The sequence below is a fragment of the Morone saxatilis genome, unplaced genomic scaffold (assembly GCF_004916995.1).
Source record: "Morone saxatilis isolate NCDOM2014 unplaced genomic scaffold, NCSU_SB_2.0 Contig19, whole genome shotgun sequence".
NCBI lineage: Eukaryota > Metazoa > Chordata > Actinopteri > Moronidae > Morone > Morone saxatilis.
Window position 1 is genome coordinate 10,221,354 of NW_023339751.1, and position 11,939 is coordinate 10,233,292.

Below are 11,939 nucleotides of genomic sequence, written 5' to 3' on the forward strand. Positions count from 1 at the left end.
TGTGTGGGTGGGTGTGTGTGTGATAGAGAAACTCCCTGATGGTGTCTCTCTGTCTTCTTTTGTCACTGTTTCACTTATGTTTCCTTGCTATATTGTATGGTATAGTAATGCTTGAATATATTGCAGTGGTGCACACGACTTTGCTTAGACTGAAAGAGAACAATAGCCTTGCCTGTAAAGCTGTGTGTGTATGTGTGTGTGTGTCAGTCAGTCAGTCAGTCACTGGCATTCCAGTCAGGTATAAATAGGCATGAGGGACTGGAAAGAGCAGGAGCAGATGTGTGCCTTTCACATGTGTCCATAATTTACTTACCTGCTTGTTTATGGTTGCCGCATGTATTTGGTATATATTTTTTCTAAAAGCAAATATAAGAAGTCTAATTTTGGATCCGCTTTTTAATTTGGCATACATTTTGGGATTAGAAAGTAAAGTTTGACTTAAAGTTTAAATTATTGTGAGTCAGAATCAGATTTGCTGTCTGGTCTGTGGTCATCTTAGATTCTGTTAAATTTGGGAATATGTTTCCCCCGCTCATATCATGTGTCCTGTCTGTGCCTCTCTTTATCTCTTTTTCCCCCCTCTTTTCCGTTTCGCTTTCTTCCACTTCTGGGCCAAAGACTCCCCTCTCCCCCCTTCTCATGCCCCTGAACGCTCACTCCACAAATTGTTAAATCATGTAGAAAATTAAGCAAATCTGCTACTTAAGTGAGTCTTGCACGAGGATCACGTAGCTGTCTTGTAAAACAGGGGGAGGATGGGAGACGGAGGGAGAGGTGAGGCAGACGCCGGCTTGCATAGTGGAGTTTCTCTCTGTCTTTTCTGACATGTCTCTGAAATATTCATCAGTAAATCAAAAGTGAGGAGTGCAAGGGGAAATAGATTGTTCTAGTTCAGTTTTTAGAATATCAACCCTGAATAAAACATGTAGTGGGAACGGAGGAGAGAAAGCCGTGTCAGAGGCAGCGTTGGCATAGTGGGAGTTAGCTGCATATTTTATGCTTTTCATATTTAATTTCTAAGAACACCTTCTTTTTTTTTCGCCTAGCGGTCTGCATGTTTCCGGGTTGCTTATGTGCACATGCTGCTTCAACATTGGAGCAGAGAGGAAACATGGTCATTTTGTGGTTTCCTTTTACATGAATGGCCATTCACACTGGAAATATACCCTGCCCCTTCACTCAAGAGCATTTTTGTGTTAAAAGATGTTTGTGCATTCATAGGTCATGTACAGTAGGGGATTTTATCATTGTAACATCTCTGGATGTTTTCAAGCATGTCTTGCACACTCAGAACACTGCATTTTCAACATGATGCATATAAAGGTCAATTTATTCCCTGAGTCGTTGCCTTTTCGTTTTTTGGGGGGGGGAGTGCGTGTGGTGGTGCATGTATTAGCTGTGTGTGTAGGTCATGTAGAAGATAGCTTGTCTCCATAGAGAGGTACTACTTAACACTGGAGACTGTCCTCTCCTGCAGGCCGTTACATAGGGTGATTCATCAAGGAGATTGTGCAAGTCAACGCAGCCCACCCTGCCTCACATAATATCCCCATGTGTGTAGCTAGATTTATGTGTATGTATTTGGTAAACGTGTGTTTATGTGAATAAACTTGTGCAACCGCTATTGGGGTCAAATATGAGTAGTGAGTCAGTGAAGTTTTTATAGAATTGTCCCAGGGGTTGGTGGCACTTGTCTTTAGAATAAACGTCAGCAGAAGCTTTTGCTTTATAAAAATGTATTTAAATTATAAAGCTTTCAAATGTGTAATGTTGCAAACTGTACTTGCCTCTTTAATGGATGGAGGAGGCGTAAGCATTAGCGATGGGACGAAAAGGAGACGCAGACTAGAGAACGCTATTAAAGTAGAAAATGCTGCACTTTACTCTGCCAGTCTACTTTGTTGTATGTTTATGGATAAGTGTGAATGCACATGCGCATGTGTTTGCGCTAATGTATACAGGGTGATGCTTTTGGTAAATGTGTGTGTGTTAGAGAAGGAGGGGGTTGGTTTTGGGAGAAAGTGTGTGTGTGTGCGCATTTGTAGGGTGGGGTGTGTGTATGGAGGGTGTTGAGACAGACAGCAGAATCCCATTTACACTTGTCAGTGTGGGTTTGGATCAGGTCTGACCCCTGTGCTCCTCAGACTGAAGCCTGTAATGAGACTGTGAGCTTCACGTATTAAAATCACACCCTGCCTCGTACGGGCCACCGGCCACTCCCTCCCCCTCTGCTCCCTCTCTGCTCCCTCTCTGCATCCATCCTCTCTCCCCATCTCTTTCCCTTGTCTCCGGGCCTTGTCTATATACATCTGCTGTGGCAAAATAGCATGTGGAAAAAACAATGATATCAAGCTATGCTGAGAGAAAACCAGCGTCTGTAAGGCTGATTATTGATTAGTGAGTAACTCTGCATAGACAATGGTTGATTGATAGTTAAACTTTTAGGTGGACAGGTATTGACCAAACCTTCAGCCCTTTTCTCTCCTTGCTTTATCTTTCTAACAGCCCTGCTGCTTAGATTAAGTGTGTGCCTCATCTGTGAATGAGTTTATTTGCAGAAGGGGAGGAGCTTTGTATATTTATATATATATATATATATGTGTGTGTGTGTGTGTGTGTGTGTCTAATTACAAAAAGCAAGCTAAAGCAAGTGTATTGATTATGTATTTTCTGTGCCAGAAAATACCCTGTACTGAGATTTTTAAGAATGGTGGAGCTCCTCCAGAATAGGGAAGGTGGAGGCTGGACACCATATGTGTGTGTGTTTGTGTGTGTGTGTGTGTGTGTGTTTTTGTGCATGCCTGCATAAATACGATGTTCACTTGTGTTCATAAACTTGTGCATGTGCGTCCACATGTGTATGTGTATACGTGCAGTGAATAAGTAATGTTAGATGAAAACACATGAGGTTTGGTGGTGGTTGGAGATGAGGGGCTCCCTTGCTTCGATAACCATGTTTATGTATTTGGGGGTCAGAGGTGGGAGGTGTGTGTGTGTGTGTGCATGTGCCAGGGAATGCCTGCGGTGTTTTTGGCACCAGTACATTGCTGGTACAACTGACAGCTCACCAGCCACCTGATCCATAATTTACCCTGACAAGACTGAACACAGCCTGGCCACTACCTGCCAACTCTGGCTATGTGACTAAAGTGGAAAGAGCGAGACGTGAAAAGACAAAGACTTGGGGTGAGGGGTAGAGCTGCGGGGGTCGAGAGCAGGATGAGAAGATCTTTCAATGCGAGGCTGGCACAGTAACCGAGGTTGTTAATCACTAATGAAGGGATTACTGCACAGAGGTGTGAAGAGAGGTGTAACTTCACCACAAAGATAATGAATGAATAAACAAGATTATGTTATTTATTATAAAGGGCAAAATAGGTCTAGCCCTGAGACTGAGATTTCATTCAGGTCCTTTTTTACAGTCCAATATATCCATCCTCACAGCCGGTAATCCCGTGAGGAGTGATAATGCCTGGAATGAAGATCATTCAGAGAATGTTTATGCTCAGGGAGGATTGTGAAATTACAGGCCTGGGACTGAGTCAGTTCAATTTACTGCCTGCTCTACACAGCTGTGGTCTCTTGCACTGAAGTGGACACCATTGCTATAGCTTCATCTTTGGAGTTCAGTATTTTGTGAGCTTGTCTCTGTCAGACAAGGTATGTGGTAATATAGGTATCGTAGGCCAAAGTAGTTCCTCCTGTGGCGCTTTTTATGATTTTTTTTTTCAGCATTTAGTAAATTTTTTACATTTTACATAAATGTACTAAGCATATTGCTTGTCTAAGCAGTGTGATGACAGACTGCTGAGCATCAAAGTCAGCTGCTGTGTGTCTGAACTCACCCCAGACCTACTGGCCTGCTCTCCTGAGCCACTTTGTGGAAGTATTTGATTGTGCTCATGAGAGACACACACATCATCATCAGTGGCACGCGTGTGTATTTTACTTGACAAGTAATTTTATTTTACTCTGACAAGCTTATATATAATGTCTGGGTGCATGTGCATATATGAATGTACATGCATGATTGCTTTGCACGCCTATCTAAGAGTGGCTGTATCTCAGCAGACCATGAAAATCGAATTTGGCGAATCCACCTAGATCACCTTTCATCTCTGTGAAGTCCATCTTTCCTTTTAACCCTCCCGGCTAAGTTAGAAGCTGGCTATGGAGAGTGAAGGGGGTGGGTGATATGTGTGTGTCTGTCTGTCTGTGTGTGTGTGTGTGTGTGTGTTAAAATGAACATCAGTGAACACTTTCTTGACATTTAAGATATGCTTTCATAATCCACATTTCACGCTAGTCAAGATGCTCTTGATGTGATGCAAGTTTGAGAGAAAATGATGGGCAGCAAGCCAGATGCAAAGGGGTGCTATATCAGTGCTGTGTTCAGTGCAACATTAGAGGGTTTTAATGTACTGTACTTAAGTCATTCCTAATTCTCCAAAAATCTATGAATCTATTAAAAGTTCAGAGTCCAGAAAGAATCCAAGGTCTGTTTTTCATACAAAGACTAGCAGAAAATTCTCACCTTTTAGCAGCTGAAACCAGTGAATGTTTGGCATTTTGCCAGAAATATGGCTAAAACATTTGCAAATAAATTTTCTTTTGATTGACTAATCACTTAATTGAGTTATTGTTGCAGCTTTTTGCAGCGGGGTCATCTGCTAGCAGATGAGTTAATCTTTGTACAGATCGGGAGGAATGCAGGTATTAGTGAGCTCAGTGGGGGAGAGAGCCGAACATAGAACAACTCTTTATTCTTGGGGATCAACAGACAGATTCAAGCACACATGCAGCATCCATCAAATTACCAGTCCTCAGTGCACATCTGTCAGGCAAACGTTGTCTCAGTCTTCTGTGCGGAATAACCGAAACATAATAAATGTGGCAGAGCAGATGTTTTGTCCACATGATACACTTTACAGTCAAAGTACACATTCATACAGCCTAAATGCCTTCATGCAGGACTCAAAGCCACAACAGAACCTCAGCGTCTGTCACTGAACAAACTACAGATACAGTATAAACCATGAAAGACCCTACAGTCTCTGCTTCTACTACAGCCCTGTGTGTGTTCTTTTTTAGCCTGTGGCAGTAACACACGTTGGAACAGATGTTTAATTGATTCACTTCGGCCTAGAGAGTGTCATAAGTTATCTATGTTTGATCAGAAAGTCGCTGTGTGCTACTTTCCTCCCTTTTATTTTTCCTGGCTTCTTTTTCCCATCTCCCCCGTCTTTCTAGCTATCTGTCTAGTTTTAGCTTACAGCAGCATCTGCTCCATGAAAAAAGCTCTGAGTCTCCTTGTCAAGGTTGTTGTAGTGTGAAGGCCAGGTAAGAACTGCATAAGACAGATGCTTGGGTTTTGGTCCCTGACTTTTACCTGTAGCCATTTATATAATGAGAGAGGCTCTGCTAGATGCAGGAGACTTTGCAAAGGGTCAAGGCTCCAAGAAGGGGTTCTGTGTGTGTGTGTGTGTGTGGGTGTGTGTGCATGTCTGTCTGTCTGTCTGTCTGTCTGTCTGTCTGTCTGTGTGCAATGCATGTGTAGGATCTGCTTGATGTTTACCTTTCCTATCAGTAATGTTGCTCCTGAGGCCTGACTGAGCAGAATGAAAACTGTAAATAGCCCTTGAGGAGCCCGGGAGCTGGGAAAACACTCTCAGACGTCTATGCACACACACACACACACACTCAGGCGCTCGCTGACGCACACACACACTAAAAATGTACAGTTGAGGGCCTTAACTGCTCGTCTGAAAGCCACATTTCAATAGGAGGGAATGTTTTGTTCAAGCTGAGCAGAAATCTGACCTCTTAGTGTGGATAGAAGTGTTCCAGTTGGGTTTAAGAGTGTGTTATTTTGGTCATGGTGGTCTGCTTTCTCTTTCTCTCTTTCTTTCTCCTTCTTTCACTTCCTCAGTCTCTCTATCTTTGAGTAGGAGGCTGTTGTGAGCCCGGATGGTCCTGCCTGGTTCTGTTGGACCAACTAGTATATAGGACATTTTCTCCTCATACTCTACCAGGCCTCATCTCTCCACTGACGTCTCACAGACAGCCCGTCAGCTCTTTACAGCTCCCCGTCTACTCGCAACACTCCACCACACTGCTCCACACCATCGCTTTTAGGCAGCTAACAACACTGTCTTCTTTCTGTCTCTCGGTGACTCTATCTCCCCACAGGACCCTTCTCTTCCTTTCTGCTGTTCACGGCTGTCACGTCCATATGTTATACAGTCTGGAGGAGGAGGATTGCTTCACTCTTCCGCAGCTTCTCAACCTTTTCGGCTCATTCATTACAGAGAGCACTTGCTGGTCTGGTCAAATAGCATTATCAGTGTGTGACGGTGGTTAATGAGCATCCATGCTTGGGCTATACAGGACCTCAGACTTCTGATCATCAGATTGTTTCCGCAGTGAGGAGTTTGGACAGCACAATGCCACTGATCCTCAATCAGCTGGCTTCTGTCTTCCCTGCCAGGCAAAAGCTGTTCAGGACAAATGGTCCTGTGGCGCTCACAGCAGCAAATCAGAATGACTCTACTGCAAAAAAAGAACACCTTCATAAATCATTTAAGTCTAATTTAAAGGAGGAAGGTGCAAGACGAATTTACTTTTACTAATTTGCTTCCAGTCAAATCCGGATTTGTTGGAGAGTTTAGTCTGAATTAAATTGGATCTGCAAAATAGCAAGACTTACCAACGTCCAGTTTGACCTCTAGAGGAAGGATTACCCTACTGCTGTTTTAGCTTGTCCTTGCTTGTATAACTATATGCTGTAACAAAACCAGCAGCTAGTATAGGGGGGACTGCATGGCCGTGCGTGTTAAAATAGGAATAGAGGGTATATGGAATTAAGTGTACGATAAAAGGTGTGCTATTTTCAACTTGTGAAATGCTTTTGTTACACTGTGAGACATGTTTGTAAGCTTGCAACCCTGGCTACATTTAGTATTTGTCCTGCCTACATTTTGATCCAGCCAGTGAGTATGTTTTACATTGCTAATTGTTTTGTGGCTGCAAGTATAAGACTATTGAAGAATGTTACCCATATCAGCTTGGTACCCACAAGAGTCACATCTAATCCCAGTATTTGGACATGTTCATTGCTCCCCCAACCCTAGAGTCCAAAGTGTGGCAGCAATTTAGCTGTTTGATTGAAAATGACAGCTGAGATGTTTGATCACTAAATAAAGTAATCTGCTTTATTTTGCCTTGTTTTAAGTAACTGATTTGTTTGCTAGCCCGCAATCCCTTTGTGTCTATACATTTCAGTTCTGCAGTGTTTCTGTGTAAATTATTGTAATACTTGTGTGTTAATAATGTTTGGTGAAAAGCTGTACAGCCAACAGTAGTTTCTTCTGTGACCCTAATGTTCTTTTATTCTGGCCAGCTCCCAACAGAGCACAATTGCCATTCCCACAGGCACTGTTTGTGTTCATGCCAGTTGGTGTGTTTGTGTGCATTCCTTGTTACAGTATATTTATATGGTCTTTGTGTATGTGTTTAAGAAACAGAGCACATGTTGATATTTGTATCTGCGTGAGTGTATCTGTACTCAGGCCTTAGCAAGGCAGCGTGTTTGCTTATCCTCCCTCTAGTCTTGGGGTTTCATTTCATGTAATGTTGCTCAATTCGAACCAGGTCCCCCTCAGCCGAGAGACCCTAGCAGCTGGCAGAAATAAACATAATGAGTTTTTCAGCATTGTAGCAGTGCTCTGAGATCCTTTGAATTATAGAGATGTGGAGTGGTGGAGCATAGCTGCTGCATGTCCACTCGAGGGAAGGTGCACCAGGAAGTACTCCCAGGCATCAATCAACTTGGGACGGAAGATGAAGAGGGATTAGATAGTGATGTCATAAATCCACTTGCTCTGCAGGAAGTTTGTCAGCACTGGAAATCCTTACAGAGTTTCCAAAGGATGGAATGGATTTGACTGAAGCAGTTGGAGGTGGAAATCCTTTGCTGTAGGAACTGGGAATGATACCTAATAATTTTCTGCCTGTACAGAAATACTGCAGTACTGTAATGGGAAAACCCGCACAAAGTCGGTACTACAAAACATCTGTCTATGAAAGGAGCGAACGTGCCTTTGCTGCTGTGCCAAAAGCCATTGCTTTGCCTCCTTTGATTTTAAAACAAAGAACATAGCAGTGACTGATATTGTATAGCTAATAAACAGCAGATTTTTCTTTGCGGCATTGACACCATATATTACTTTGGCATATAGTGCCACAGACGTGGAATCATCACAGAGACAAGCATCGCTGACTCCAGACTCCAGAACGTATGCATGTCTAGAGTCCATATTCTCTTACCTTTCTGTGCTTAAGCTGTGGGTTCACCTAGATTTGTTCATCTATGAAGCACCAAAGTTCACTGACCATGTGCATACCACTACTGTGTGTGTGTGCATGCACATGCAAAAATTACTTCCCAGTCTAAAGCTGATGTGAATCCCAGCTACTTTCCATCAGCCAGAGCAACCAAGCATCCTCACAGACGACAGTAAGTTGGCAAGTTTCCCCAAAGACAGAATTCTCCCTTGGTTCAGCAGACATCAGATGGGTCACACCAGGAGCTGCAACACTATATATGGGCCATTTGCACTTTTTTAGTTTGGAGTTTAGATTTCCTTTTTTTGGGAAATGGTTGGGACAGTGAATTCCATAAATGTGCCATTTACAGCTAAATATAAGTTAACTTGAGAAGGTCATGTCAACATGCTCAAGTCACCATTCCTTGTTGCAGATGAGCAACACTAGAAACATTAATACCTGTGCAATTTTCAAAGACCTGATTATCAATTGGTAATTGCAAAAACTTGAAAACATTGCATGGTTACAGTTGCAAAATGCCAATGGAAAAGGTCAGAGTATGTCATAAACAGTCGGGATCTTGACTAGTTAAAGCATCATAGGCTGCTGGTGGCATTTGAGCATTGCCTAAATGTCACAGCATTGCTGAACAGGTGCATATGCTTTTTAAGATGGACGCTTTCAGCAGGATAACACAGCATCGTCTAAAGACATTTCCAGGAACAGTAAATTTAGTTCAGTCACCAGAACTAACGAAACACTTCGAGATGTTGTTGCATAACTTCTTTGATTAGTCAGCATGCCGAAACTATGGCATGTCTCTTATTACAGGATAAAGCTAGACCTCAGTGCTGGGGGAGAAAAGTGTGGTTTCACTTGTTTACATGAGAGTCATTTTTCCATATATTCCCCTTGCCACCTCTCACTTTAACCATCTCTCTCTCCTTTCTCCTCTTATATTGTTCTCCTTTTTAATGTCCTCCGGGTATCATCAGCAATGACCACCCTGAAGATAAGACATTGGGAATCCAGAAGTGTGTGTGGATGTGTGTGTGTGTGTGTGTGTGTGTGTGCCTATCTGCGTAAGCACCTGTAATGAGGACCACATGTGTGTGTATCAGAGCCCAGGCTAATGAAGCCCAGTCCATTATTTATTTCCCGTGGCCCTGTCGCTTGGCCTGTCGATGCACCTGTGTACACACACACACGCATGCACACACACACCATCTGTCTATAATGACCGTTCTCTTTCGTACTGCATAGCGCTACAGTCCCTGGAGTGGTCATTAGACGAGAGAAGGAGAGAGTGACTGAGGGAGAGAGACCAGCACTTTCAGCGTAGATTTGGAACCAGTTTTTTGGTTGTGATTTGGGGTGGGGATTGGGGGATCAGGTTAGGGTGGGCCTATAATGTTTAAAAAGTGCAGTAGCACAGAGAAACGTCTGCATGCTTTGCCTGCTTTCTTTTCTCTCTGTCAAGAGAATACATTCTGCTACTGAGGTTAAATGTGAATCTTTCGGTGTTCTCTTGTAGAAGTAACTGAATCCACCAAACCACTGAGGGGGCCACAGTCAAGTTCAGCATGCTACAAATAGAGTTATCAAATACCCAACACTTTGGAAAGAGTTATTATCAGCCATTAGATAATAGTTAAGAAACCAACAGTATATTAAAAACCTCTATTTTTCAACGATTTTGTCTTCCCCTTCTTTTGTAGCAATGGCCAGCTCTCAGCAGGGAGGCTGCTCCCATTATACCCACAGCACTTAGCTTTCTGCCCTTGTGGCCCTTCCCAAATCCCCTCTGCTGGCTCCTGCTAATCCCCACCAATAGCAGAAGAACAGGGCAGACAGGGAGAGAGGGGGTTGTGGGTATTGGTGGGAGAGGGCTGGAATAGAAAGACAAACAGGCAGCTCAAATGTGGCTTCCATTTTAATAGGTCCTCTTAATATCTCCCAGTGGAATTAGGAGCGAGCGTGAACTTCCCTTTAACGCAACCTTTCTGATTCTACCTGTCAATATATGTTACATTTCACATCACATCTAAGGCAATTAAAGACATTCTCAGCATATATTACATCAGTGCCATGCTTTAGATCCTTTAGCAAACAGCTGTGTGTGTGTGTGTGAACTATGTGTTCCTGATGTGTGTGGTTGTGTGAAGCAAAGCCTCAGGTATCAGTAGACAAGGATGCCTCTATGCCACTGTCTGCTCTTATAATTATGAAGCTTATTAGGTTCCGAGGGAGAATAAAAATGCATTATTTACATGTTTGCGTGTCTGTCTTTGCAGGGAGCTGAATGGAAATAACCTCACACGCATCACCAAGAGTGACTTTGCTGGACTCAAATACATCCGAGTTCTGTAAGTACTTGTCTTCATGTTCATGTGTAATGATGAGATGTTTCTATGTGTACCCGTGGTGTGGAGTCTGAGTTTATCTATTCATGCATACTTGAGCTGTATCTAACCTTGCAGCTCACAAGTTGTACAGACTTGCTGCTCAAATTAGCATAAACCCAGTGAAGTGGAGATGCTTCTGTCAAGAGTCCTACTCCAGAGTACATTAAGCTACTGAGTGACTGCAGCAAGTGAAGTAATGGACTTTTCTCTCACTGTATTCTGTCTGTTGTAGTAGCACTTATTGTCCCTTAGACACACACACACTCACTTGCCCTCTGTTCCCACACATCAACATGTAATGTGTACACAAGCGCCAGTCCTAAATAGGCTCTCAACACAGTTAACACATTCAGGTGAAGTCATTGACTCCCTCTGTGTTGAAATTAAACAGCACTTGTGACTTCAGGTATTAAAGTAGTTGTAAAAGTGTCTGCATGTGTGATTATATCTGCACACACACTCGTTAGTAGTGCCATAGGTGTTAAAAACACTGCCAGAGGGGAAACCGTGTAGACCTGAACATGTATTTGATGTAACACGAGCTGCACATAATTCCTACTACCCAGCAAAGCCTTTACTATTTTCGAGCCTCATCGTTACTCGCCCATCCCCCTGTCTTGCCCTTCTTTCTCTCAGCTTCAGCTTGCCACTGCTTCTTGTCCCCTCTCATCTTCCTATGCATGGCTCCTTTTCTGCACCACCTTCTACCCCCACGGAGGTTAAATGCCTCCATGTCAGCGGCTTGTCACTAGCAAGTATGAAGGAAACAACTCCTTACAGGAGTACTAAAGACAAAACTTCCTTTGCTGTAAAGCCTCTGATTCTCTCACAGCCACCACTGTGCTACATGTAACACACACACACATACACACACACTGCATGCTTTCTGAAATGTCAGCCAACCATATACATGATGCATGATTAACATGGTGGTGCATGGCATGTCTGTGAGTGCAACCAGAAAAAAGTCTGTGTCTGTGTATTGTGAGTGACCTCTGTGGGGCAACAGCATTAGGACTAACAGCGGGTTGACCTCTGATCCTGCTGACCCCTGGGCAACCCTCAGAAGGAGCAAAACAGGAACAGAGGTTTATCTTTACAATCAGCTGCCATCTATCCTGTCAGTCTAAAATCAACACAGCTGATATACCTCCATTCGTCTGGCTCTGGGTGCTTGGCCGGTCTGAATCAGCAGTGTGTGTGTGTGTG

General features: G+C 43.3%; 1 protein-coding gene across 1 annotated transcript in view; it reads left to right on the plus strand.

Moving 5' to 3' along the window:
* LOC118329863 (slit homolog 2 protein-like) overlaps nt 1–11,939 on the plus strand; it is a gene marked incomplete at its 3' end in the record, with an annotated part of 15,481 nt that overhangs the window by 689 nt on the left and 2,853 nt on the right. The window contains 1 exon segment of the mRNA XM_035664190.1: nt 10,620–10,691. Within this exon segment, the coding sequence (XP_035520083.1) occupies nt 10,620–10,691 (72 nt within the window).